This window comes from Canis aureus, chromosome 4 (genome assembly GCF_053574225.1).
Source record: "Canis aureus isolate CA01 chromosome 4, VMU_Caureus_v.1.0, whole genome shotgun sequence".
NCBI classification, from domain to species: Eukaryota; Metazoa; Chordata; class Mammalia; order Carnivora; family Canidae; genus Canis; species Canis aureus.
In genome coordinates, this window is record NC_135614.1 from 45426921 (window position 1) to 45452559 (window position 25639).

Genomic DNA, 25639 nt, shown 5'->3' on the forward strand with positions numbered 1-25639 from the left:
TTTCTTACTTAGAGATGTCCAGCAATAATCCAACTAAATTAGATTATAAGCATCAGAAGGTTTTTGTAATAAATAAAAATATAGATATAGCTAAGAGAAGATGAGATTTAATTAATGAGTGTTATTTAACAGAACAAGTTGTGCCATATATGGAGGATTAAAAGATAAAGAAGGATAGGAGGGAAAATCAAATTTTAATGAGTTGCCATCTTCATTTGATTTAACTAAATTTCTTCTGCTGTTGAAAATATTAACACTTATGAGGTAGTCATTTGTGTGTATCCACACAGTTTGATACCTGACTGCTTTTTTTAATGTAATTACATTGTGTTACAAATGAATTTAAACTACCATTTGGAAATTTAAGGCTTCCATCCTTACACTGATCTCCCTGGGAAGCTGTTAGCAAGAAACAATGTTGAAAAAGAAATAAAAAATGATCGGCAGAAACACCAGGAAGGGTGTCTTGGGTTAGAAAACAGCAAAGTCTCACGTGAGCAAAAAGAAAGCCAAGGTCTGCAGTTTCTCAGACAGTCACCTGTGCCAATCACTTCTCTCTTACCCCTGCTAGCCCAGGCTCTCACCCAGGGGAAGCTTATGTTGTGCCCAGCACACATTTGGTGCTCAATAAATGTTTAAAGAAAGAAAGGAAGAAAAAAAGAAGAAAGAAAGAAAGAAAGAAAGAAAGAAAGAAAGAAAGAAAGAAAGAAAGAAAGAAAGAAAGAAAAAGAAAGAAGGAAGGAAAGAAAGAAAGAAAGAAAGAATATAGTTGTCAGTGCTCAGTTGGAACCACACGGAGGAGGTGTGGCTCTCAGACATGGCATGGGATGATACACATGTAGCTTTCTTCTTTATGTTTGTAACCCTCGTGTTCATCCAACTGGCAGACAGATCCTCCCTGGGCCATTTCTATATCTCTCCCAGCTTTGTTCTTGCTCCCTCTGTTCTCTTTTCTTGCAGGCATGGAATCCAGGTGTCCCAGTAAGCTTCTCCTGCAGGAGTGGAACAGGAGGTAGGTCCAGACATCTGGGTTAACACAGGACGTTTAGCACCTGGCCTCTTTTTCTGGAGTTCTGGGCTCCCTGTGTGCTTGTGTGCCACCTCTACTGCTAAATGCCCACTCCACAAAGATGCATTTGGGAAACTCTGGCGAGGGCACGAAGGTGTGGTGTTAACGATTTTTCGGCTGACATTTATGGAATATCAAGTACTGTGTTAAATGCTTCACTGATAAGTGAAGTACTCCCAAAAGCAGGACATAGGTTTTAGGATTCCCAATTTACAGAAGGGAAAAATGGAGGTACTAGAGATAGATCTATAACCTTTGGTTCGCCCAGCTCGCAGCTGATGGAGGCTGGATTTGAAACGAGGTCTGTTTGATTCCAAAACTCATGCATTTAACCCCTGTGCTACGTAATTCCCCTCATCAGCCCCACCTTGTGAATGTATAATAACTACAATAGTAAAGCACTGGCAACGACTGTTAATAGTTAGCAAGGAAGGAAGATGTTACATTCTACAAGCATAACACGGGTAATAATGGGAGTTTGGAGTGGGTGTTGATGTGTACTATGTGTTTCAAGGTGCTTAATTCTGGGTAGACTAGTTTCTGTGCTAGGCTTCTGGATGATATGATAACATTTACTCTGTCAGACCCCCAGAGGACAGGTCTGTACGTGAAGGCATACAGATCTTTCTTGGTCCCATTAAATGGAAATAAAAAGTTAAATTAGTTCATATTCAAAGTATGGCGAGAAGCAGATAGCAACACGCTTAAGGGACCCAACTCAACTTGCTTGCATTCCCTGGATTAATAGGAAAAAGCTTGTTTCTCTTACCACCTCTAATATCTTCTTCAATCTCTCTCCCTATTCAAGGGAATTGCTATCAACAGTGACATTTGGGCTTCCTGGGCTCACATACACCTAAGGTAGAGAAACAATCTCACTGCCTGTTGCCAGCAAAGCAGAAGCCACTGCCTTGAGTTTCATGTCATTAGAGAGAGCGTGTTTCAGTGCAGTAGCTCGGCTGGTGATTGACAGCTTGCTAACTTGTTGGAATAAAATCAGGTACAAACGTTTCCTCTGTGCTTGTGAGGTGGTTATTCTATAATCTCTGGGAGCCCCCACCCCCTGGCATTGTTTCTAGACAACTAGACAGGGCTGTCTGGCAATCCCTCTTGAAGTACAAGCATAATTTTAAAAATAAAGAAATGCAATTCACACTTATCAGAGCCCATCACTCTGCTTACAGCTTAGACAGATGACCCTTCTGAGCCAAGTTCTAACCAACTTCACTGCTAATTTGACCAGGTGCTGCTGCAGCTAAATTTGGAATCTGTGGGCCAGGATTCTCAGCAATTTAAATCCCTCTGGACAGCAATTTTGTGGGACTCTCTGTCTCTAGAATATCAATTAACCCTTCTTTTCCCTGGGGTCTGGCAGGATATAGTTTTTGTAGTGTATGGTTTGTGCTGTGTGGCGCTAGATGTCATGCACGATTAGAGTAAGCCACCTCAAAGAGCCAGGCCCGAAATTGCTGGAAACCTGGAGTCTAAGGGATATGGAAGCATTTGCCTTTCCACTTCTTTTGTGACACAATTAGAATGAGGGTGGGAGATCACAGGGTATTTGTTTTTTCCTTGTGGTTGAACTGGCTGAAAATGGAAGCAACCCTTCACTTAAACAAGAAGGAACAAGGAGTCTTTCTCAAAGAGCGGGGAATGTGTAGACGATAGGGGTCCTAACTGATCTGAATTGGAATTTAGAACCTGAGTGTGTCTGAAGAACACATGAAAATCCCCCACCACCCTTGGGTCTGTGGAGGATGTATGAAGGTGAGGGAAGGTGAGGAAACAAAAAGATCTGGTGTTGCCTATTCGATAGCCCAGCCCTGGGACAAAATCTTGATGGATGAGAGAGGTGCTATAGGCAAAACATGGAACAGCTGTTTTCTCAAAGGAAGATGGAATGTGCTGATAAAGATCCCTGGGTGTGGTGGTCTCTCCTTCACTGTGGAAATACAACAGGACTTGAGGTGAATGGGCACTGAGAATACTGGTTGGTGTACCCCTGCAGTAGAGAGAATACTATAGGGCTCCTCTGAAGTGAATTTGTAAACAGTAGGCCTCTGTGAGGGGACCAAGCTTGAGAAATCTGAATAGGCTGACCATGAGCATGTGAGACACCCCCAGAAACTTCATGTTTGGGATGAGAGTGGGGAGTGAGCTTTATGGTTGGGATGAGCCATAAAATTGGAGAGGTGATGTGAGTGATTCCTTATATATAAGGCTGATTTTTAGGGTTTGGGGTGATTTGAGTGGTGTCAGTCTTGGAATATAACCTATGATGGGCTAGTACACACTATCCCTATTCTATTTTATGAATGTCTCATGTCACCTACCCATCTTGTTTTGACTATCATCCCAGCTCACTTGGAAAAGTATGAAAACCTTGGCTACATTAATCTCCTCACTTGACACTTGTTGGCTAGGAGGAGTCAACCACATCTTCACTGATTTGGGAACAGAAAGAGAGTTATACCACCATGGACCACGAATGAGGTCGTCTGTGGGGAATCTCATGGTGAAAGCCATAGGGAAAGACTGAGTAGGCTCCTTAAGGATCTTATTAATAAAAAACTCACTGGCTAGTAGCTTTTAATTACTTTGCAGATGTCGCCTTCTATCACTGAGGACCAAATAGGCCTCCTCCTTATTGATTACAATGAAAATATGTTTTTAAAAACAAACGCTTTATTTAAAACTACGGATATTTTTTTAATTAGAGGAAAGATTAGCTAAATGCATTTTCTCTTGTAATTTAATCCATTCTAATTATCCTGAGAGTGGTTATGATGAAATACGTAACTTTCTCCTAGTTGCAATTTCACGTGATTTTTTTCTTTATTATCCATGAAGGGAAAAGCTCAGAGATGGTCAATGACATGGTGGCCTTCTGTGAGTCTGCTTATAATGATGCATTCAAATGCACGATGAAAAGGATGAGGAGGAAATCAATAAACCCTGACGGTGGAGGGTTTTCAAAATGATGGTACCCTGTTTTCCAAAAGTAATAAAGACAAGACTTGTAAAAAGAGCTTGTGAAATAGAGTGATATGAAAGAAGTGGTTGGTGTAAGATTGAACCCCTTTAGGCAGGCAACTTGGGAGGAAATACAAAATCTGTTCCTTACATGAACATCTGGGATACTCAGTGTGGTTCCTGATACCCAGGAGATGAACCAAGGAATTGCAAAAAATCCCCAGATGTTACCAATGGGAGTTGCTCCGAGGAGTCATGCAATTGCAACACGGGAGGATTGAGGGTAATTGTGCAGTTCATTGGGTTGGGTAGGGACAATCACTGCAATTCTTGAGTCTCCAAAAGGCACGTGTGACTCAACTGAGTTCAAAGTTGAGCCTCCTGAATTATTCCTTGATGTACAGAGTACAAGTATAAATATAATCTTGGAGCCTAGAATCAGAAAAGGAGAGACCAGCACAAGGAACCCTAAGAGACACTGACCTGACAGCAGCCTCAATGTGAAAAATGCCAGGTTCCTTCTTAAAGAAAGTGTCTTTCCAAACTCTTCTAGAGTATGTCTGTGGTCCCTAGTTTGAGAAATGCTGGCTTAAAAGAACTGAAGTTTTATTCTATTCAACAATAACATAATTCCAAACTAATACATCAAAGGAAAAGACTTTTCTTTTGAACTGTACTTATTATAAAAATGAAACCCAGAATTAAAAACAAATTCTCATAGACCTCTTGGCTTCTCGGGAATGTGTCCAAGAAGTTTAGTTGGAGAAATTTTGGTTGAAAGTAGCAAACCCCAATTTCACAATAAGCCTCCATTAACGTAAGGATATTCAGATGTTTGATTCCATATATAATTGGGCTGTTTGGTAAAATAAACAGGTTCAATTCCAGGTAAGAGAGCCAGTTTATGTTTCTCTGTAAGAAGCAGATGCCAGCGAGTTACAGAACAAAACTTTGCTTGGGAACATGATAGTGGGTAGGTGTTATTTTTGAAACACTGCTAACTGTTCAATGGTTTGGAGGCAGATATATGAAAGGGAGGTTGGAAGGTAGCAAAATGTCTTACTGAGAAATTTATTTGGATGATCTTCCCTTGCTTTTATCTTACATTGGTAATAGATAATGGTGGTTGTGATGAGGCTGGGGGATGATAATGACGATAATGATGATGACGATGATATTAGCTCACATTTGTTTGGCTCTTACTTTATGGTAGGCACGGTGTCTATACGTTGCATATAACCCAATGAGGTAGCTCATCTCTTGTTTTCCCATTTGCAGACAAAGAAACTGAGACACAGAAAGATGAGGAAACCTGCCAGGATCTGATCTCAGGCCGACTGAAAAATAAGCTTGTATCTTAAGTGCTTTATAATGCTTGCATTGCCCTGAGTCCAAGTAAAGGGATATAAATAGATGAACCTCTACTTAATACCATATTTTTTTAAATCAACAAACACAAATATAAAGGAATAAAGTGGACTCTGATTATTCAGACTATGGAAGGAAGTTTCTCAATGCAGAGAAAAAATTTCTTAGGTAAACTGATATAAACTGGACCTGAGATGAGCAGAAGCAGAAACTAACAAACAAGTACTATTGACTATCCCTAAGCCAATACTACATGGTATCTAGTCCTTTAGGTAAAGTGTGTTTTATGGGATCCTACCTGGAAGTCCTCCCTGAGCCTTACAGAAAAGAGAAAGGCTTGATAGTGTTAGAGTGGCCCATTCATATAGTTTTGCATCAAAGCACTAGAATTCAGGAGATGGACCAGTCCCTAGAGATCATCTCATCCAAGTGTGTTCCTTTTTTTTTTTTTTTTTTTTTAAGATTTTAATTACTTATTCATGAGAGACACACACAGAGACAGAGAGAGAGAGAGAGGCAGAGACACAGGCAGAGGGAGAAGCAGGCTCCATGCAGGGACCCCCACGTGGGACTCGATCCCAGAACTCCAGGATCAGGCCCTGGGCTGAAGGCAGCGCTAAACCGCTGAGCCACCCAGGCTGCCCCCAAGTGTGTTCTAAATTCAGCCAATCACATATTGCATTCATGATATTTGAAATATCTTCACTGTTATTTACTTAATATTTTTCCTTAAATTTACTCAGGCCTGATATTGCTACTCACTTTTGCCATATCCCTATGCAATAATACCAGTATAATTATGAGTTTAATGAGCTAGTCATAGCTTTCCCAAATATGTATTTTTAAAAACAATTTTTAAAAACAAATATGTAACTATTCAATAAAATATATTTGCACATCCACACAAAAAGTATTTCACATTTGTGGACTACACTCTGGAAAGCAGTTATGTGGTCCAACCCCCTCATTTGCTGCAGGAAGAAACTGAGGGTGGGAAGGTGGGTGACTACAGCAAAAGCACCCAGAATGTTCATGGCAGAGTCAAGCCCACAACACAGGTCTCTCCCAACCTCCATCAATTTATTCTTCATGACACCATAGCAAATCAGATAGTGAGTGATGGGATAGTATCCATCACAGATATCTATGGGAGCTCAGATCTCTAGGGCCCTCTTTGTGTTCCTCTCCTTTTGATGTAAGGTCTTGAGGGCATTTTGGGGGACCCAAGAATCAGAAACTTGGGAGGAACTGGTTCTTAATAAGTTGAACAGTTGATTCTTTGTAAAATCTCAAGTGACAGAGCACTCACTACTTACAACTAGGGTAGAGCATCCCCCCTCTTTTTTCCCAACAGCTCTTATTTCTACGTGTTTTCCTTTGAGTGTAGAGTCTTCTTCATGGTAACTCACCCATGGGTTTGTTAAAAGAGTTCCAAACTGTTTTAGTTCTATGCTCTTGTGAAGTCAGTAACACTTCATATTAAGCTATTTACTCATTGGGTCTGGCCCTGGCACTGTGGGCCACAGGCTAGCACATCAAAAGACCCTCTAAAACATTAAAGGTATGGTACATGAATGCTCCAAGTGACTGTCTCCCCACCGAACTAAAACACTGAGGCCCAGCATGGAACCCAACATGGGGCTTGAACTCATGACCCTGAGATCAAGACCTGAGCTGAGATCAAGACCAAGAGTCAGATGTTTAACTGACTGAGCCACCCAGGCGCCTCGCCTCCCTTCTCTTTTTTGATGGGAGCTCCTTACATGGGCGCATATTACTAAGTCACATAGGAAACAATACAAAAATTTTTTCCACTTAAACTACAGAATGGTCGAGCTATTAAGTTGGGGTGAGCCTTATGTCTATCTCTGTAGTCTATTTTCCACCTGATGCTTAAAGCCCTTCTTCAACACCCAGGCCAAGATAGTAAACACTTTGACTAATGAGAATCTGATTCCTTATAAGGCAATTTTCTCTTTTCATTTTATTTCACTTTTTGGAGTGAGTTGCAAAGGTGATCCTGTAACTTCTACCTTCTGGTCCTTGCTCTGAGTCTGAGTAGGAAAGCTGGGTAGGTTGCCTGACCTAAACTCAAAGAGAACTTCTGGGCATGTTGTTGCTCACATTTTGGCCAAGTTGTGGGGGGGACAATCAGAAGTGGAACTTCGCTAAAAGTTTGTCCATAATTTTTAACAATGAAAGACTATCCCTTTAGGTTTTCACTTCAAAAAAGAATGGAGCTGTTAGCAGAGGTTCTAATAAGAGCCCCCGGAGGAATAGGTTAATTAACCAATCAGAGAATTAGCTGCTCCCACAGACCTGGTGGTAAGGATGGCTCTACTCTGGCTAATTTCATCTCAACTTGATCTCATTGTGGAGTCATGAAAACTCGAATGTTCAAGGATAATAGCTACAAGAAAAATGTTTCCATAACTTAGAATGAAACTGGAATGAGATGCAGAAGCAGCTGTACTCAGTCTGAAGTCGGTTAATTTTGATAGTCACTTCCTTCCCATCTTGTTCCCTGTAGTTCTCAGGCTCTCTCCCTCTTGGACTGTGACCCTGTCTACTTCTGATGACAATCACTTAATCAGCACATCAGATTGTCGCACGGCTGGTTTTACCTTGGGTAAAGATTCATTTTCCTTATTAACATCACAAGAACCAATTTCTTTCCCCAACCAATTAAAGAGGAAAAATAGAAGGGCCCCAGTGCAATAGAGGGAAAAGAAAACTGTTCTGACTTGTGGCACATGGCAGGTCACTCAGTCCCACACGGTCCTAGAAATCGAGTCCTCATGATTCTGAAATGCAACTGGAAGTCAGGACCACACAGTCAAAATAAACAAGTTGTAATAAGCATTACAGGCATTGTTCACTACCCAGATATCAAACAGTTCACCTAGGGTTGGTATTGGCGGATTTATTCCGTGGGTGCATTTGTTTGTATTATTCAGAGCCGATGTCTGGACGGCCCACATTCAGGAGATAATAGCAACAACCCCTAATTAGCATTTAGTTTCCCTCCTTGCATTCTCTGGCAAAATGTTATTTCTCCTCGTACTTCTCGCTCAACTATTCCGCAGAGCACACTAACAATTACTCCACCTCTTTACAATAGACACTTATCTGTGTTTACTATAGTTTACAGTGATTTTTAACCTATTCTGTAGCCCTTTTATGCCCTGGGGGTATAGTGTCTGGATGGGTTTCTAAAGTACAATCCCCAGTTTAGTAAAGGGTGGTGGGTGACAGAAACAACAATCCATTTTAGGATTATGTTTAAAGAATAAAACTAATCTAGCCACACAACGCGCTTTCTGATTTATTCATAAGAGTAAACTGCAGCCTTTCCAAATAATACTAAAATATTCCAAAGATAAACATGAATTGTGGCTCATTTGGATTCAAAGCATAGTTCTTATCTGTGCAATTCTGTAGGTTTTAGCCATACCTTACATTTAACTTGTTAGAAAAATGTAATATAAAAATTATTACTCGGTAGAATCCAGTCTACCAAAATGCTAACTCTAACAGTTAGTGTTGAAATGTTATACCTGATATTTAAATCTTTAGCAATATATACTAAATTTCCAAATATAAAAAGATTATAATCCAGTTGAAAATTATGGAAACGCATTTGACCAAACATAGATAGATCTTACTGGTTTGGATTTTAGAAGTCTGTATTTTTATCCTCATTCCTGCCCCCACCCCCTCAACCCTGCATCAATCTTCTTGCTTCCTTCAGCACAATAAATGTAATCCCCAAGTGCTCATGTTAATTGTTCAGTTGATGGTTTCAATGATCCTAAGAAAACCACCTCTCACTACAATGTTTTGAAAATAGGCTGCAGACAACTCTAGTACCCCAACACTAACCACTCAGGCTATGCCTCACCCAAATCTCCTAATGCATTGTTTGCAGACTGGGTGCCATTTCATTCTTATTTGTTTTCTATTTTCAAAATAGTGTTTGAGGCTTTGCTTAGAAAGGACCAAAAAGCCTCTCTTTCTTTCTGTCAGTATCCCTGAGGAGGACCAATTCTGGGCTTGTAAATGTGGCATTTACTTAAAATGAATTGACAGGAGTATCTGCTCAAAATAAAAGTCTAAAACTCCACATAGCAGCTCAGGGGCCAGAGGTTGAAAAGCAAGAGAAGCAATTATGTGCGTCCAAACACCTCGAGATTCTGAATAGCAAATCTCACCAGCCAAGGTATTGTTTGGCTTTTTAAGAGCAAGTCCCAGTGAACATAACCATGAGGATACAGCACCTATCCGACAAATGAAATCAGGGAGCCCTAATTTCTCACAAAAAGAGACTTTGGTGACAAATATCTTTATAAATTACATCGTGCAAACTCATGCAGTCATAAGAAATCATAGTTCTGAACAAGAGACTTCCCTGGGTCCCACTCCCTTCATTTTGGTAGCTTTACCTGACATGAATTTGCACATTCTCTATGTCTCCCGAGAGCTGATGCATGTCAGCACATGCATGTGTGAAACTTGAACCAGACCTTCGAGTAGTAGAGACATCTTTCCCTGATTCAGCTCACCCTAAGTGCTGCTAGAACAAAACATCTCCTGTGTTCTCTTGCTGGCCACATCCTCACCATATCCTACCCAGACTAGAGGTGCCATCATCCCATTTCATCTTCAAAGGTGCCAGAGACACTTCCACTCAATTACTTTCTCTCCATTCCCAACACTGGACCATGTGCTTTCCTCTGACAGCCTTCAGATCACAGCTAGGGGCCTGTTCCCAAAATGAATGTTGACCAGCCTCTTTTCTCGACTTTCTTTATCAAGACCTGTGCAACTTTCTCATTCAGGGGTTGGCTGACTGTTCCTGTAAAGGGCCAGGTCATGAGTGGCTCTGTGGACCATGTGGTCTCTGTGGCAATGACTCAGCACTAAGACGGAGTGTATAAGCGGACAACATATCAATGAATAGGAGTGGCTATCCTCGAAAAACATTTTGTTTAATAGGCACTGAAATTTGAATTTCCTTTAATTGTCATGTGTCAGCAAAGATCTCTTTTCACTTTTTTCAACACTTTATCTATGTAAAGACTACTCTTGGCTTGTAAGCCATAAAAAAATAGCCAGCAGATCAGCGATGGCCCCATCAGCCATAGCTATCCATACTCTGTTTCAATCCATCTGGGTTGTACTATTGTGAGCTATTCCCAGATTGAAGATAAGTTGCAGCTAGGGGAGAGCCAGCAGCCATCACTGTAGGGGCAGCAAACCCAAAGCAGACGTGAAAGGGAGTGCAAAGGGGAGGTGAGGCTAGATGGTGTGAATTGAAAGCAAGGAGGATTTTCTATCTACAGGTTATTGGTTGGCAAGAGCTCTATTTTTGAGGGAGGGAGGACTGGACCAATGGAGCTGTGGGGTTGAGGGAAAGTCTTTAAATCACACTGGGCATGCAAAAGTACATCAAGAGGAATGCCCCTGAAGAGTGGAAGCTATTGGTACGAATTGTAAACTGGGCTACACGCATCCCTCCCTTGAGAGTTTTCTGAATTATCCCCCAGACTCTGCAGGGAACAGAAGATGAAAGCAGCTGCAGGGAAGCAGGATCTGGAGCATCATTTGAGAGATTGCAAAAACAATTCACTGCCAACAGACTGTCCCGGCAGGGTCCCAGTGCTACAGTCATGGCCTGGATTGGCACGCTGCCCCTCAGATGCCCAATTAGATGGAACTGGGGTAAATCTAATGCAGAGTACATTTTATCTCTGTTTACCACTCAAATGAACAGCATGGGAAATTGAGTCTGACCTCATGAGTCAGCCTTGGACAAGCTCCTAACCCTGTCTCTCCCTCCAGGTAGCCAATCTGTTGACTGGGCTAGGATAGAAGGGAAGACCCCAGACTTGATGGCCAGATTCAAAGGTAACTGGGGGGCAAGACAGTAGTTTGCCTGGAAACTTCTCTGAGAATTTCCTTGCAAGTGAGTGGATTAGCCAGCTTGACAAAGAACTCAATCCAATGAAAGTAATAACTAGAGGTAAATTGATATTCAGGTTGACCGCTTTGTAACTGACTGAGGCATTTGGAAAACCAAAGAGCAGTTGGCTTCCATCTCCTCAAAGGGATAATTGGATATATTCAATCCAGTATTGTCCTACCCCAAACCACAATATTGACAAAAAATAATTAAAAGCAAAACTGAAGAAACTTGGAAACTATTACTTCTCTAGAAAGAAAATAACCTTAAAAAAAAAATCTCATTTGAGAAACTTATGTAGAAAAGTGGCTAAGTGAGAATGACATGGTACCAGAGGAGATGTTGAACGATGGTGGTGGTGATAGGGAGGGTCAGGAGCCCAAGGGTGATGCCTTGTCTTGGGACAAGGGTGCTCACACCTATTCCAGTGGTACCTGGCTATCTAGGAAACTTGGGAGTCTTGCCTGTATCTAACCTGGTCTAAATGAAGTGAGTTCAACTGTTGCCAGCAAGCAGGGATCCAGTGATCCAGCCAGCTGGTGGATTATCCAAAAAGGGGAGACTTGCAGACCACAGTCATGTGGGTGCTTGAAACCTCTAGGTCCTGACAATTTCCCATGCGTGTGCATTTCTCCCTCCCCAAATCAGTAATTTGAATGGATTTTATCTGATTTTGTTCCTTGCCTCCCAATCTAGAATTCTGGAAAGAAAGGAAAGCGTTTTCTAGTTGAGGACGTTGCTTTCCCCTTCCTTAGCCCCTGAAGATTTGGAGAGGCAGCAGGAATGTTGTAGAGCACTCATGCCCCTGAAGGAACAGCCAGTTGCAATGCACGACCATCACTATAGATCTACGATTTATGAAAATAAAGCAATATGTGCCTGTTTCGGTGCCTGCCGTTTGCCTACCAATGGTGCAGTGTTCACCATTCCAGCCCTCTCGGCATTCACATTTGCCATCTTTACAGGTCCCGTGCTCAATGCAGCGGGGGTGGCACACGCGCTGGTCACAAGCTGCGCCTGTCCAGCCCTCTTCACAGCGGCAGGCTCCCCCGATGCAGACGCCGTGAGTGCCACAGTCTACTGAGCACACTTCTGGAAGAAAAACAATGATTACAGCTCAACACCACAGCTGGCAAAACCCTTTGCTGGAGGCCAGACCACACCCATGGCCTGGGTCTCTGAAGCAGGCCCTAAGGTCCAGCAGGTGTGTCCCCTTGGGAGGCCTGTCTCTCCACTGGGCTAGGTATTAATTGTTACGTGGTTTCTAGAGCAGTGATTCTCACAGTGGGGTCCCTTGACCAGCAGCATCACTGTCACCCAGGACTTGGTAGGAATGCAAATTCTTGTGCCTTGCTTGGACCTTCTGAATTAGAAACTCTGGGAGGGGCTCAGAAATTTGTTTTCACAAGTCCTGCAGGTGGTTTTGATGTGCACTAGAGTGTGAGAACCACTGTTCTAGAGCTCGAGGCCATCCCAGGAGGAGGTCAGACAATGGCCATCCAGTTTGGCAAAGCTACCCAGGAGGTGCCATCTGAAAAGATGTATGTATGTGGATCCTGACTCCCTGGCCAGCTGGGACTTTTGCCCTGTTGAGAGCCTGAACTGACCAAAGGCCACTTGGGAACCCACAGATCTATCCCTATGATGATTGCAAATCCACCCATCACCCAGATTGGTACATTGTGGCAATGATGACCGCTACGACTGTGCTGCATTTACACAGCCTCTTTCTCAAAGGAGCTCAAAGTCTTTTGTGCTTTGGAAGGAGACAGACAGACAGATATACACTCTCTGGCGTTCCAGACCTCTCACTCGAGGACAAGCACGTGCCAGACATTCATCCTTACAACAGACTGCTGAGGGAGGCATGGCTCATCGTGCCAGAGGAGGGACAACCCAATCAGGAGGGGCAGTGACTCACTCAAAGTCACTGCATATCGGCAACTCGGTTGGGCCTTGGCTCTAGGGCTACTCCTCCCCCATCCTCTGCAGAGCCTTGGCCTGGACCACCGGCATGAGCACTGAAGCCGGAGGAGAGTGGGCTGAGAAGACGTCTCAAAATAGCCCATTTTCACTGACTCTTTTTTTTCTTTTTGGAATGAAATATTCATTTCTTTCCCATTGTAGGCAAAGCTTCACATACATTCCCTTCCTGATTGCCATGGCAATCTGACAGCTGTCTCACTACCCAGAGGAAGGGGGCGGAATGATGATCGCTCGCTTGGATAGGCACTTGTCACTGTGAACGGAACCATTCTCTGGTAGGTTGGGACCGGCTTGAACTGTTGAACCGTTCCATTTTAGGGTCACTCGGGAGGTAAGACACATACTCTTAATTTTAGGAAAATAAAGTGTACAGCGCAACTTCATTATTTTCCCGTCACCGGAGTATTGCAGAGCTTTATAACATGTTCACACAGCACCCCAAGGGAGCCTCTTTTCTGTTTTATAGGACGTTCCATTCAGTTTGTCTGGGACTGAATTGTTCTGTTTTGTTTTCTGGTACCTTTAGGGAGTGTACATAAGAAAACCTATAATGCAAATGGAAGCATCCCTCCTGGGCCCCTCATCCATTTGTCGCGATGGAACAAACGAGGCACAAGAACCTGCGGTGTCTTGTGTGTTTGTTTGTTTGTTTCTCAGGATCACAGACTCCATGACTGAGGAGAGGAGAGTGAGAAAAGCACTATGCAATTAGCCTAAGTCCCTTTATCCCAAGCTAAGTGTGAAAAGTAGATTCCCATCCATATGGGCTCATGGAAGGAACACAGGGCGTGAGTGTTGGGAAAGGCGAGAAGGAAACCTCTTGGCTTACCAACAGAGCAGTCGGGACCCATCCAGTTGGGATCACAGCTGCAGAGGCCTGTGTCAGGGACGTAAGTGCCATGCCCACTGCACTGGTCTGGGCACTGGACCCTTGCCAGCTCACAGTTTAGACCACCCCAGCCAGGGCTGCAAAGGCATTCTCCATTTACACAGACCCCATGGCTGGAGCAGGTGGGATCCAAGCAATCAACTGAAAAAAAAAACAAAAACAAAAACAAAGAGTAAAAATATTGATCACTCATGGGGTATGGGCCACAAGACTGGCTTGCTGCTGCGGTAACTGGTGATTCACCAACTCCTATCCCCTTGCAAGCAAATGGAGCAGCCCAGGTAATACTTACATGGTCTCTTGAAGAACAACCCATATAAAATTCAAGACTTTTTTTTTTAATTTGCCCAAACACCAAATCTCACACTTGAAGAGAATGTAAGAGAAAGAGGAGATTTCTCATACAGAGTTAGGAGGAACCAGATATAGGGGTGTGTCCTTCAATGTTGAGAACCTTGTACTTACAAACATTGGTACCTTAATTAAATCATATCAGAGCTTCTGAGCCTGGGACATAAATACTGGTGATATCTCTACATGTATCCCCAAACCGAATTATCCCTCACTATCAGAGAGGAAAAGAAGGCTTATTCTTACTTCACTAATACTTGCCTTCAGAAGGCAACAAAGGATTAAAAAGAAAACCAGTGAAACTCATAAGTGAGTCACTTTCCTTATTAAATGTCACTTAGGCTAAGTCTAAAATTAGTTTTCATTCTCCAAACACATATCTATTCACAGGAGTTAGTAAAAGAACAGGATAGAAGAGGTAAAGTTTGGTGTGGAAACGATCCCAAAGAGGTAACCTTCCTGTATATAGTCAGGAGTGGCCTGAATGGGTGAGTCTCTGGCCCTAGCACTGATACTCCTTCAGACTGTTGGTCAGATGAGTTAATGGTCATATTTTTGGTCATTGTCATTCTTGGCAGTTTCATGGTCTGATTGTTTGGTTATCTTAATGCTCGGAATGGATATGCATCCAGTAGGTAACTTGAAGACTCACTGTAGAATCAACTCAGGGTGAGGAGAGGTATAAGCTGCAAAAGCCAGTTCTTAGAAACAGGACTTTCTGTATGGGAATGTGACCTCACACCTCAGACATCCATCCAGTCTCAGTTTTGGGCAAACAGGTTTTGATGAGGAGGATCAACTTCCTCAGGTGTTCCTGAAAAATGATGCAATGACATCTGGAGAAGAGGGCACTGCACACTGTGGGGTTTGAATGGTGAATGGTGGTCCTGCAGACAGCCCAGATATTCTCTTATGGATCAGAAAAATAGGGGGGCATCTCATCAACTTATTTAACTAAGACACACATTTTCCTCATTTTAACAGCCTGGAAATCAGGCCTTTTGGCCTAGAGTAAAACATTTGCTTCTGCCATCATCAGGGGGCATAAGCAGCTTGAGACCACTTTAAATTCCTTTCTTGAAGTTTCTTGGACCATACTGTTGTTGTAACTGAGCCCCTCATGTGCATGTGTACCATCTTGTAGTTCCGATCCTCAGAGATTTTGATTTCTCTCTCTGCCCAATGCCAAGATTGAAACATGCAAGATTTTTGGCCTCTAAATAGTTCCTGTGACACTGAGATGGCAGCCCTTTGGGGTCCCAGCTTTTTGTAGCTAGTCTTAATTTTTTTCTTCTTATGGCATACAAAATAATGATAGGTTTTAAAATTGATAATACCTTGGCTCTAAGTAGGACATTATTTAGATTACCCATGCCATAGACTATTTCATTCTGGGGGACATCAGACTTCAGGAATTTGGATTTACTAGACATCACAGTATTCCACGAAGTTTCCAAAGAGCTCATCTCTCTTGAGGCAACAATAAGTATTTTCAGTGTAAGGAGATGTTTCTGATCTGATCCATTTGAATCTTCTCTGGAAGATATTATTTATGAAAATCACCTCAAAACTATTGGAGCCATGGGGAAACAGAAGCTGCCATTGATTTAGCAGAAATAAAAAATACACTCTCAGGAAGGGGAATTTCAGTGATTTATTATTAGTTAGAGATGTTTATGATGATGCTACTTGCTCTGGTTGCAATCACTTTAAGGTTATATTCATTGTCTTAGGGACTATAACTTCTGATGATACAAACCCTTTCTGATACCTTCAAATTTGCTCAGGATGGTGGAATGCATCTGAAGGTAAATGAATCGAAAGTTTCAAACACACAGAAGACATTTACAAAGAGGCTGTGCAATGCTTTTGGTGTCTGTCTCATGCTCAGCATAGCTAGCAAAATATAGTAAGTGTTCAATACACAGTTGATACAGAAATGAACGGCAGACTTCTCTATAAGGATTCATGTTAGCGAGACAAACTTCCACAAAGAATTGACAAGAAAGAAAAGGTGCTACCAACTTCTTGCTTTTGGGAAAAACACTGTGTAATTTGGGATCTGCGCAGCATGAACTAATTCATTCAGAATCAATCCTGTCCATATTCCTCTAATAGGAAAAAATCCTCAAACTTTAGTTTTTTCTCTGTCCCTCTTTCTAATATAGCTAAATCAAAATAGACACAAAGATATCTCATGTGCTATGTGTCTCAGAAATTACCCTCCATCTATAATTAGCTATTTAAAGCATTTGGTGAGGTGCCAACAGCTAGAAGCTTTCAAAAAATTCAAAAAGTATATCGTAACCTTTTTCTTAAAAAGATGAAATAAAAAGTAATATACCCCCCTGAAAAAAAAGCAAAAAGAAAATGTCATTTTTCTTTCAGATAAATTAGCTTTCTCTTCTCTATCTTAAATTATAGTATGAAGAAAGGAGGAAAATCCACTGAGATTTATTAGCCCAGGAGTGGAATGTCATCAAAAGAATTATTTATTGTATCTAGAAATATGAGCTAACCCTTTCAGTTATACTAGTAAATGTGTCCTTTGTGCTATATAATTACAGCAGCTTATGGCATAACTAAATCCAGACTTTAAGAAGAGCAGTTTCACTATGAATTTTAAATTTGGTTCCAATTTCATAAGATGGTCTTGTGGCCACGTCCTTAGAGTCTTTAGCAGGCAGGAGGGACTATGGCATTTTACGAAGCTTTATAAATAGAAATAGTGTTATACTTAAAAGGGGGACAGTGGCCTTTACCAGCTAAGTACCATGTGCTTTACAACACCAGCCCCCTGGCAGCTGAAATCATTAGAACTCATTTAGTCTTGGGCCCTCTGTAGGTTTGACAAAAAAGGGTTGTGAATGCAATTTCTATCCCTAAGGATAAAAAAAGAGGTCAAGGAGTTTTACAAACAATATGTACTATAAACCCCTGAAGAACCATGAATTACATTTATGAAGTTAAATGTCATTGAAAAATGACTCAACCATGAAACTGACATGAAAACATGGCTGACTTAAACTAATATGTCAATTCCTCACTCATCACCTTCCCACTCCCCCAGACATCATTGAATGAAACCTCGCAAATTCATCCTTTCATTTTCTTGTGCAAATCTGTTAATAATACAACAATGTTTATGCAGCAAAAATGGAGGATGGCAACTATCGATTTCGTTGCCATGGCCATTTCAGGTAAATTGTTTGAACGTTATGACTATGATGAATATCAGAAATAAAAAAGCTAAATGGAAGAAAAAGTGCTGATCCAGACTTTCTGATTCCATTTCCTATTTTGAAAACAGCATATGAATCACCTCGGTTCATTCTTTTTGGGTAGTAGAAATCAATAGAGGAGATTTCATCCTTTCATAACGATCCACGTGGCTTCCTTGTTTTGTTGGATGGTTAATTCATTCGGAACATTTAAATAAGGCTGGTTGGGAGAGTAAGAAAGTTGAGAAATCACTTGGAATTCTACTCATATAGATATGCGCAATCTTTACTGGAGGGAAAAAAATTTCTAAGACGGGCAATGTCATTGCTCTATCATTTCGTTCTCACCAAATGATGTATGCAAAAGGTCGTTTTAACCTTTCTTGTCATATTATTGGCCTCTCCCATGTTTTCAGCAAATGCGGCTTTGCCTTCTGCAATCCATTTATCTTTTAAGAACTTTAACCTTTCAAGCAGGGTTATTAAATCAGTCCTTCCTCCATCCAAACTCCCAATTTGGTTTTATGATGCAGATGGAGGGAGGCTACCTTTTATAATAGAGGAAAAAAATATATAGAGTGTTGAGCAAATGAAGATCTGGGGGTCAGACTTCTGGGTCCCATTAAGGGCATTACCGCTGATGTATTGGAAAATCTTAGAAGAATAATGTCATGGAAGTGGACTCTTTGTAGCCAGGGTTCTAAAAACTATGAAATGGGAGATTTCAGTGTGGAGCTTTTGTATGTGTATCTGAGGATAAGTTACTGTCATTACTTTGTGGTAAAGGCTGTAATGATTGGTTATTTTTTATAGAGACCTGGAGATCCATAACTTAGTGGGAGGGGAGAACAGATCCACTCACACTTGAGAACCTCACAGCACCTGAGGTCCCTTCTTATCAGCTTGGCAGGGAGAAGCTGAGAGAGAACATGGGCATGTGGTGCCTAACAGAGTCTTTTGGGGGGCATCCTGGGTGGGCCTCTTAAGCTGTTTCAAATGGAGTAGGCTGTGGGATTTACTTTTTCCCTTAGTTTGTTGGGAGATTGACACTTTCTTTTCTGCTAGGAATGTGGAAGGGAATAGGGCTGTTGGAGTTGCATGGGGACATTCTCCGGGGAGGTAGATGGAGAGGAAAGTGGCTCAGCTGGTAAAGAATAACTGAGCCAATTCAAAGGTTGGGGATTGGGCCAGGGATGGACAGCACCTGGGCTTATGCTTTCCTACCAGCTCTGCTTGATACTTTCTATGCGGAGAAACAATAGATGGACAACCAGAGATCATACTCTGAAAGCACAAGTATAGAAGAGGAAGACTGGCAGGCAGGTTGGCAGAGTTCCCTTGCCTTCTGGGTCCGATACCTTTAACTCTTCTGAATGCACTAACCAGAGTGACTAGGACTAGTTGAAGCTTCTGATCTCCTCCAGCAAGGTGCTCTTCCTCTCTCTCTTTCTGCACTCCTTCTTCCATGGCTCCTTCCGGATCACCAAGTCTCATCGCTGATCATGTTTTTTTCAGATTGGATTCAGCTTATTACACCCCTAACTTTTCCTCATGGGTGCCAGAGGCCACTTCAACGCATGCTATACTGAGCTCTTTAGATTTCACCAAATTTCAGTCCTGTGCTACACCCCCATCCTCCTCTAGTTCTGTGTGATTTAGGTAACACATTACCTAATAATGTGTGACCTATGACATGGGTGCCTATTGTCTTTCAAGTCTGACTGCTTTCTACTGATATTAAGTTTTCCTAAAATATATACAGAAATATATGAGTACTAGATTACCAGGGACAGTTTCAAAACAACAACAACAACAACAACAACAACAACAACAACAACACAAAACCCCCAAACAAAAACCCAGCTATGGGAAAGACAAGGAGATTAAGGATTCTGGTTTTGTTTTGTTTTCTGGATAGTTTTAGTAATTCCAAATTAGAGGATTTTAAATAAAGCAGAAGAAAAGAGGAAGGAAGATAGGAGAAGGAGAAGAAGGAAAAAAAGAAAAGAAGGAGCAGGAAGGGGAGGAGGAGGAGTTACAGGCAAAGAGCTGAAAGACAAAGGCGGAGAAAGTAATTGAAAGAGGAAAAGTAGCTAATTAACATAAAGAAGAATAAAACAAAGCATTCCTTCCAGAACCACACCACAGGCCTGTGTTATCTATAACCTTAGAAGTCTACAGAAGCCAGCACCTTTGAAGTTTCTCTGTGCAAAATGTTGAAGTTTCCTTTGCAAAATGCAGAGCCCTGGATTGGGCTCATTAGTAGAAGTCAGGGCCTGCAGCCACTTCCCCCCTCCTCCCACCTTGCTGCTGCCCAGCCTGGCTCTGTGGAGCTTACCTTCCTCACAGTGCTCGCCTTTGTAGCCAGCGGAGCACACACAGTTCCCATCAATGCAGGAGCCATGGCCCCCGCAGGAAGGATCGATGCACTGATTCATGGGCACATCACACTCTGCGCCTTTCCAGCCGCTGTAGCACTGGCACGTCCCTTTTGAATATTGTCCATTCCCACTGCACAGGACGGGGCAGGCAGCTGCAAAAACCAGAGACAGAGTACCAGGTCATAGGGGGTAGTGCCTGAAGGGCTGTGTCTGTCCAAGAGGCAGAGCCTACCTGCCATTTCAGCTTTGTTTGCAATGTTTTAGGCTGGGGACACTGGTGGTGGAGGTGTAGAGCCGTCTTCAAAAAACCAGTAACCATCACAATGACAACAACAAAAATGTTACTAATAACAGCAGCTACCACCAATTCCATGCTTGTTAGGTGCCAGGGACAACATCGAGTGCTCTATATGGAATTTATTACTTAACCATTGTAATTATTTGATGAAGTGGAAGATAGAATCCTGATGCCCATTTTACCCAAGAGGTGCAGACTGGTCAGAGTGTGTGGCCAAAGTCACAAGGCTCGAAAGAGGGGGAGCCCCCTTGGAAAGCAGGTTGGCCCAGCTCTCAACTGTGCCCTCGATAAAGCTACATGGATGCATGTGCTATTTTTAGTGGCACAGGTAGGGTGGGGTCAGAACTTGTTTTGCTGAGTATCTTACCCTCTGGTTAGTTGGTTCCTATTCCTGGCAAGTTTATGCCCATTAAAAAGGAAGGAGGATGGGACATTGTTGACACAATCTCTTCATGCCTTAGTTTCCTTATAAGGACCACAAAGCATGGTCTATGTCTAAGTATGACATGTGTGATAAAGTATAGACTAAATATGCCTGGATTATTAAAAAAAAAAAAAAAAGAAAGAAAAGCAAGAAAGGGAGGCAGCAAGAAATCTCTAGTAGTTCCTGTCTTGGTTGGGACTCTCCTGCATCTGTTGATAGGAAGAAGGCTGAGAATCAGTGAGGACTGCCTGGAATGAGATTACCATGGTTTTTCACCAGTTTTGCCTTAATTGTGTCAATTCACCTGTTTTAGAGATCAAGAATGGGATTTTAGTGGCCACTTTCAGGCTTTGGACTTTTCATTTCAGAATCAGTTTGTAAAGAACCTAAATTTCCAACCTGGTTTTTCATTTGGGCCTAAAAAGAAGATACGACTGCCTGCTATGGAACTGGCACTCAGGGACCTTCAGAAATGACCAACAGAGATGTTTAGTGACTCTTGGTTTACCTGAGGTTTGGAATGTACAGATTCTGAGAATTTCACATGTCTATGTATGCATAGAGCCCAAGCCGTGTCCCTGTCCTGTGGAGCAATGGCACATCTCGTCAGATGACTCGGCAGTCAGCAATGCCACTCTGGCTCATCAATCATCCCCTGTTGTCATGTTTCTGTCTCGTTTTTATAGTAATTAAGTTTCCTTCTGTGAGTGTCTAATATCCCAGAACTCTAGCAAACTCCTTGAGGACAGGACCATGTTTATCATTGCTGATTTTGTTTCAGCTCTGCTTTCATCAATGTTGATGTAAGTATTTCTCCTATGTTCCTGATATTTAGAGATCCTCAGGTAGGGAGGTAATGGGCAAGTGATAAATGGCCATTTATGGAAGGTGTGGGAAAAAACAAACAAACAAACCAGTTTCTGGAGTAGAACTCATGCTGCACACACAGAGCCTTTTTCTGAGGAAGTGCATGTTTTTTACTTTAATTGTAAACTGACCCAAAGGAAAAATATCTCAACAGCTGATGTATGATTGAGGGATATCTGTCCCTCCACCCTGAATTCAACAGTTGTTAGAATTATGTAGGGTATAATTACCAGTAGAATTCTTATCCTTTTGAATCTACCACAGGACAATAATGGATCAAAAGTGAGAACATCATCAAAGCAATGTTGAATTTTGGATGGACTCTCGTTATTTTATTTTTTATTATTAAAAAAAAATTTTTTGGACTTTCATTAAATGAGGGAGCATGCTTTCTATTCCCAGGATACTTAAGCAGAGATCTGGCCAGAGTTGCTACCCAGTGGGCCCAAGATTCAGGTTAGGGACTGTGCAAATATGAACAAGCATGAGAAAAAGTACAAGCTTTTGCAAAGTTTCAAGAGGGCTTTGAAGACAAATTAAATTTGTTCCTTGTCAGTTCCTCACAAAACATCGAAGCTCTATGTCAGGAATGGCAAATATGTGCACACAACTACCACTTTCCCTTCCTTGCACCTCTTGTGGACATCATCAAGTGATCATGGCATCTTGTAACCCAGAGCCAAGACAGAGGCTCAAAACCTTCAATGTAGTGCCCAAGCTGCGACCTGCAAGAAGGCAGGATTGGCATTTGAGAAAAAATCCACTTTCCATTTCTTCTCTAGGTAAATTAAAGATATCTCTTCTACTAGGAAGACTAGAATTGGCATCATTTCTTACTCCACTTCTACTCTCACCGGCTGAAATAGGAAACTAGTAAGAAGGGTGGCCACACATGTAGTAGAATGAGCTTCCAAGGGCTGTTTCTGACTTAAGGATTATATAGTGGACCAACTACCATGAACAGCAGAAAAAGTTGCATCAAATAGCCACCACTGGACTCCCACTGCACCTTCTTTCCTCCCAAAGAGTGGAAGAGGGTAGAAAGTAAGGAGCAAATAAGTGTTGTTTTTATTAACTGATAAAATACAGTTATACAGTTATATATACATTTTATTTATTCATATTGAAACTGTTTTTCTTCTACATAAACTCCATGTGGCAAAAAAAAAAAAAAAAAAAAGGATTGTCTAGAAGGGAAGAATGGATTTTATTTAAAGTCAGGTGCCTGGGAAATCAATTTTAAAATGTGACCTACTTAAATTACTCAGGGGAATAAATGGAGAATAGTGAGGTCAGAGAATTCTCCACATTCTAAATGCAGCCCTCTTTCAGTATGTTTGCTGCATGCTCACCAGGAGTGTGGTAAAAAATGCAAGACACTGTGGTGTTCTCTGGAAAGCAGGGGCACTGGATGGGCCTGCCTGATGCCACATAAAAAAGTAGAAGCAGCTTAAAGAGGAATGAATTTCTCTAGTAATTCATTTGCCATTGAGGCAGAGTGCAAAAGCCAGAAGGGAGCCTTCTAGTGGTCACTGGGCTGACTTGCATGGAGAGCACCATCCTCAGGAGTAATTATCTGGTTCCTTCTCAGATATAACCCAGATCCTCACAGTATTTAAGTCTCAGCCTGATCCTCATTTGAAAGGCTGAACATGAAGACCTCTCATATTCATAACATTTCTTGTATTTTTACTATCACTAATTCTACACGATTTCTTTCTGACAGGTTATAGGACAAACAACTCTTGACTCTATACCTTGCCCAGAGGAAATAGGGAGCAGAACAAGAAAGAGAAAGATTTGGGTGTCAGAAAGATCTAGGTTTAGAACCTGGCCTGTCACTTACCAGGTTTGGGATTTTGGCCAGATTAATGCATTTCTCTGAGACCCAATTTTACCTTCAAAATATTCTTCCAGAATTGATGGGAACATTAAGTACAATTACATGTGCAAGGACTCAAAGCTATAGCTGATACATGGTTTACAATGAACAGATGTTCCATCTTGAAATTCCAAACTGAATCTCCAAATTGACTTCAAGGGTTAATAAAATTTAAAATTCAGTATGTCTCAAATGTGCACATGTATGCGCACATGCATGCAGACACACACCACCACCACCACCATCACCACCTCCACCACAAGATCATCAAATAATACTAATGGAGAGAGCTCATGTTATTCTTCCCCTAATATTCTCTGGTTGTGGGTGGGAGGTGGTTCTGGAATCACATGCGGAGTGTTTTATGTGCCTGCCTCTTTCTCCTTTTCTTAAGGCTTACAGGAGTAGAACATTGTGCATTCAAGCTCCTATTTAAAATTAATTAAAATGTTTGTACAAAGTGACTATTCTTATTTTACTAAATCTAGTAGATGGAAGCACTAAGACTTACCCAGAAGAAAAATAAATTACCACTGCCACTGATGACTGACAAGTTAACATGCTGATGACAAAAAAAAAAAAAAAAAAAAAAAAAATTTAGATTCACTTAAATGGCGTAAAGCTCATTTTAATGATCAAGCTGGAGCTTTTTTCCTCTTCCAAAGTTCTCTGTAAGGGATGAAATGAATTATCAGTGTTATTTACTCAGTGGGAAGTAAAAGGACAAGTGACCCATATCTGCTGTTTTAAGTAAAACAAGTCCCATCTACTTGGAGCTTGTAGTAGAGGAAATAACTGGAGAAAAGGTGGAGATGTTGAAAAGTTTGAATCATAAGGCAGAGAGTAAATAACTGCATCTTGCCAAGTCATTTATAGGCTGGGCTAGATGTGCAGAGGGAAATTCAAATACTGTACCTTTTAAAAATCATTTGAAATCTTATTGAAAGCTTTGTGGAAAAGAGACTTGAGAATACATGGGCCTAGTAATCGGGGTAAATTGTCACAATAGCACTAAAAATTGGTGACCTTACTTCCCAGTTAGTCAACAAATATTTATGAATAACCTAATGCATGCTAGTAGCTGGGTTAGGTGAAATAGGAAAAAAAGTGATGGAGAAATAAAGATGCCTTGATTCCCCTGAAGCAATTGAGGATGTAATAATTGGGTTACAAAGGCAAAGCAAGCAAAGTTCAGTATCATCACCAAAACTGGTGTTCCATTGCCTATCCAGATTGTGGAATTAGCTTGGTGCTTAGCATAACGTGTTAGGAAAGATGGGTTTCACTTTTTGGTAGGTCCCTGCAAATGGCAAGCCATTTGATAGACAATAAAGTTTAACATCTACTGAACATTGTATTCAAAAATAAATTCCAGAGTTATGTCACTAAGAGAGTGACACTTTCCTGACTTTGTTCTCTTTCACAGGAAGAACAACTAACAACTATTCATGAGCAGGATACCACTAAGAGAATCCTAGAACACAGAGGCGAGGCTGAAGACCTTTCTGTAGCTCAGAGAAGACTGCAGTAGATGGCAAAATAAGTGGCTACATTTGACTACATTGCCCCTCCCCCATGCCAGGGCAGCACCATTTAGAGACATCTCCCAGAGCCTTTGGTTCCTCTAGTGAGAAAAAAGAATCCAGGGGGAACAACCAGCCCCATCCTCCACCATTGTGGGTTGCTATGTGGGAGCCCTGACTCAATCTCACACTGCAGGGATTGCAGGGGAATTCCAACCACTGGGAATCTGACTGTGAGGAAGAGTGGGGATTGCCACAACTAGTACATGGATCTTGGCAGACTATGTTCACACTCTTAGGGCCCAAATAGTATGCCAACCAGAAATTTTGCTCATCTGCAAAACAAAGGTGGGGCATATTCACCAGTGGAATGCAGAGCTGCCTGATTTTGATCTTTAAATGAGGAGTTTTGTGGGCTCTGGAACCTAATTTGCCCATAACCAAG

General features: G+C 41.7%; 1 protein-coding gene and 1 long non-coding RNA gene across 11 annotated transcripts in view; one reads left to right on the forward strand and one right to left on the reverse strand.

Moving 5' to 3' along the window:
- The window catches only part of TENM2 (teneurin transmembrane protein 2), a 1508878-nt gene that overhangs the window by 131975 nt on the left and 1351264 nt on the right, over positions 1-25639 (reverse strand). For 8 of the 9 annotated variants that reach the window (XM_077895599.1, XM_077895598.1, XM_077895601.1 and 5 more), the window contains 3 exons: positions 20158-20352; positions 14188-14388; positions 12252-12464 (listed from right to left, as the gene is read on the reverse strand). In XM_077895599.1, the coding sequence (XP_077751725.1) occupies positions 12252-12464; positions 14188-14388; positions 20158-20352 (609 nt within the window). The remainder of the gene's footprint in view (positions 1-12251; positions 12465-14187; positions 14389-20157; positions 20353-25639) is intronic. The other variant, XM_077895600.1, reaches the window with a different exon arrangement.
- LOC144312679 (uncharacterized) lies at positions 2659-12338 on the forward strand. 2 transcript variants are annotated; one of them, XR_013378212.1, is made up of 3 exons: positions 2659-2846; positions 11252-11317; positions 12069-12338. It is a non-coding gene; the product is annotated as an uncharacterized LOC144312679 (long non-coding RNA). The 2 variants fall into 2 exon arrangements; XR_013378211.1 differs by lacking the exons at positions 11252-11317; positions 12069-12338 and adding an exon at positions 5321-5530.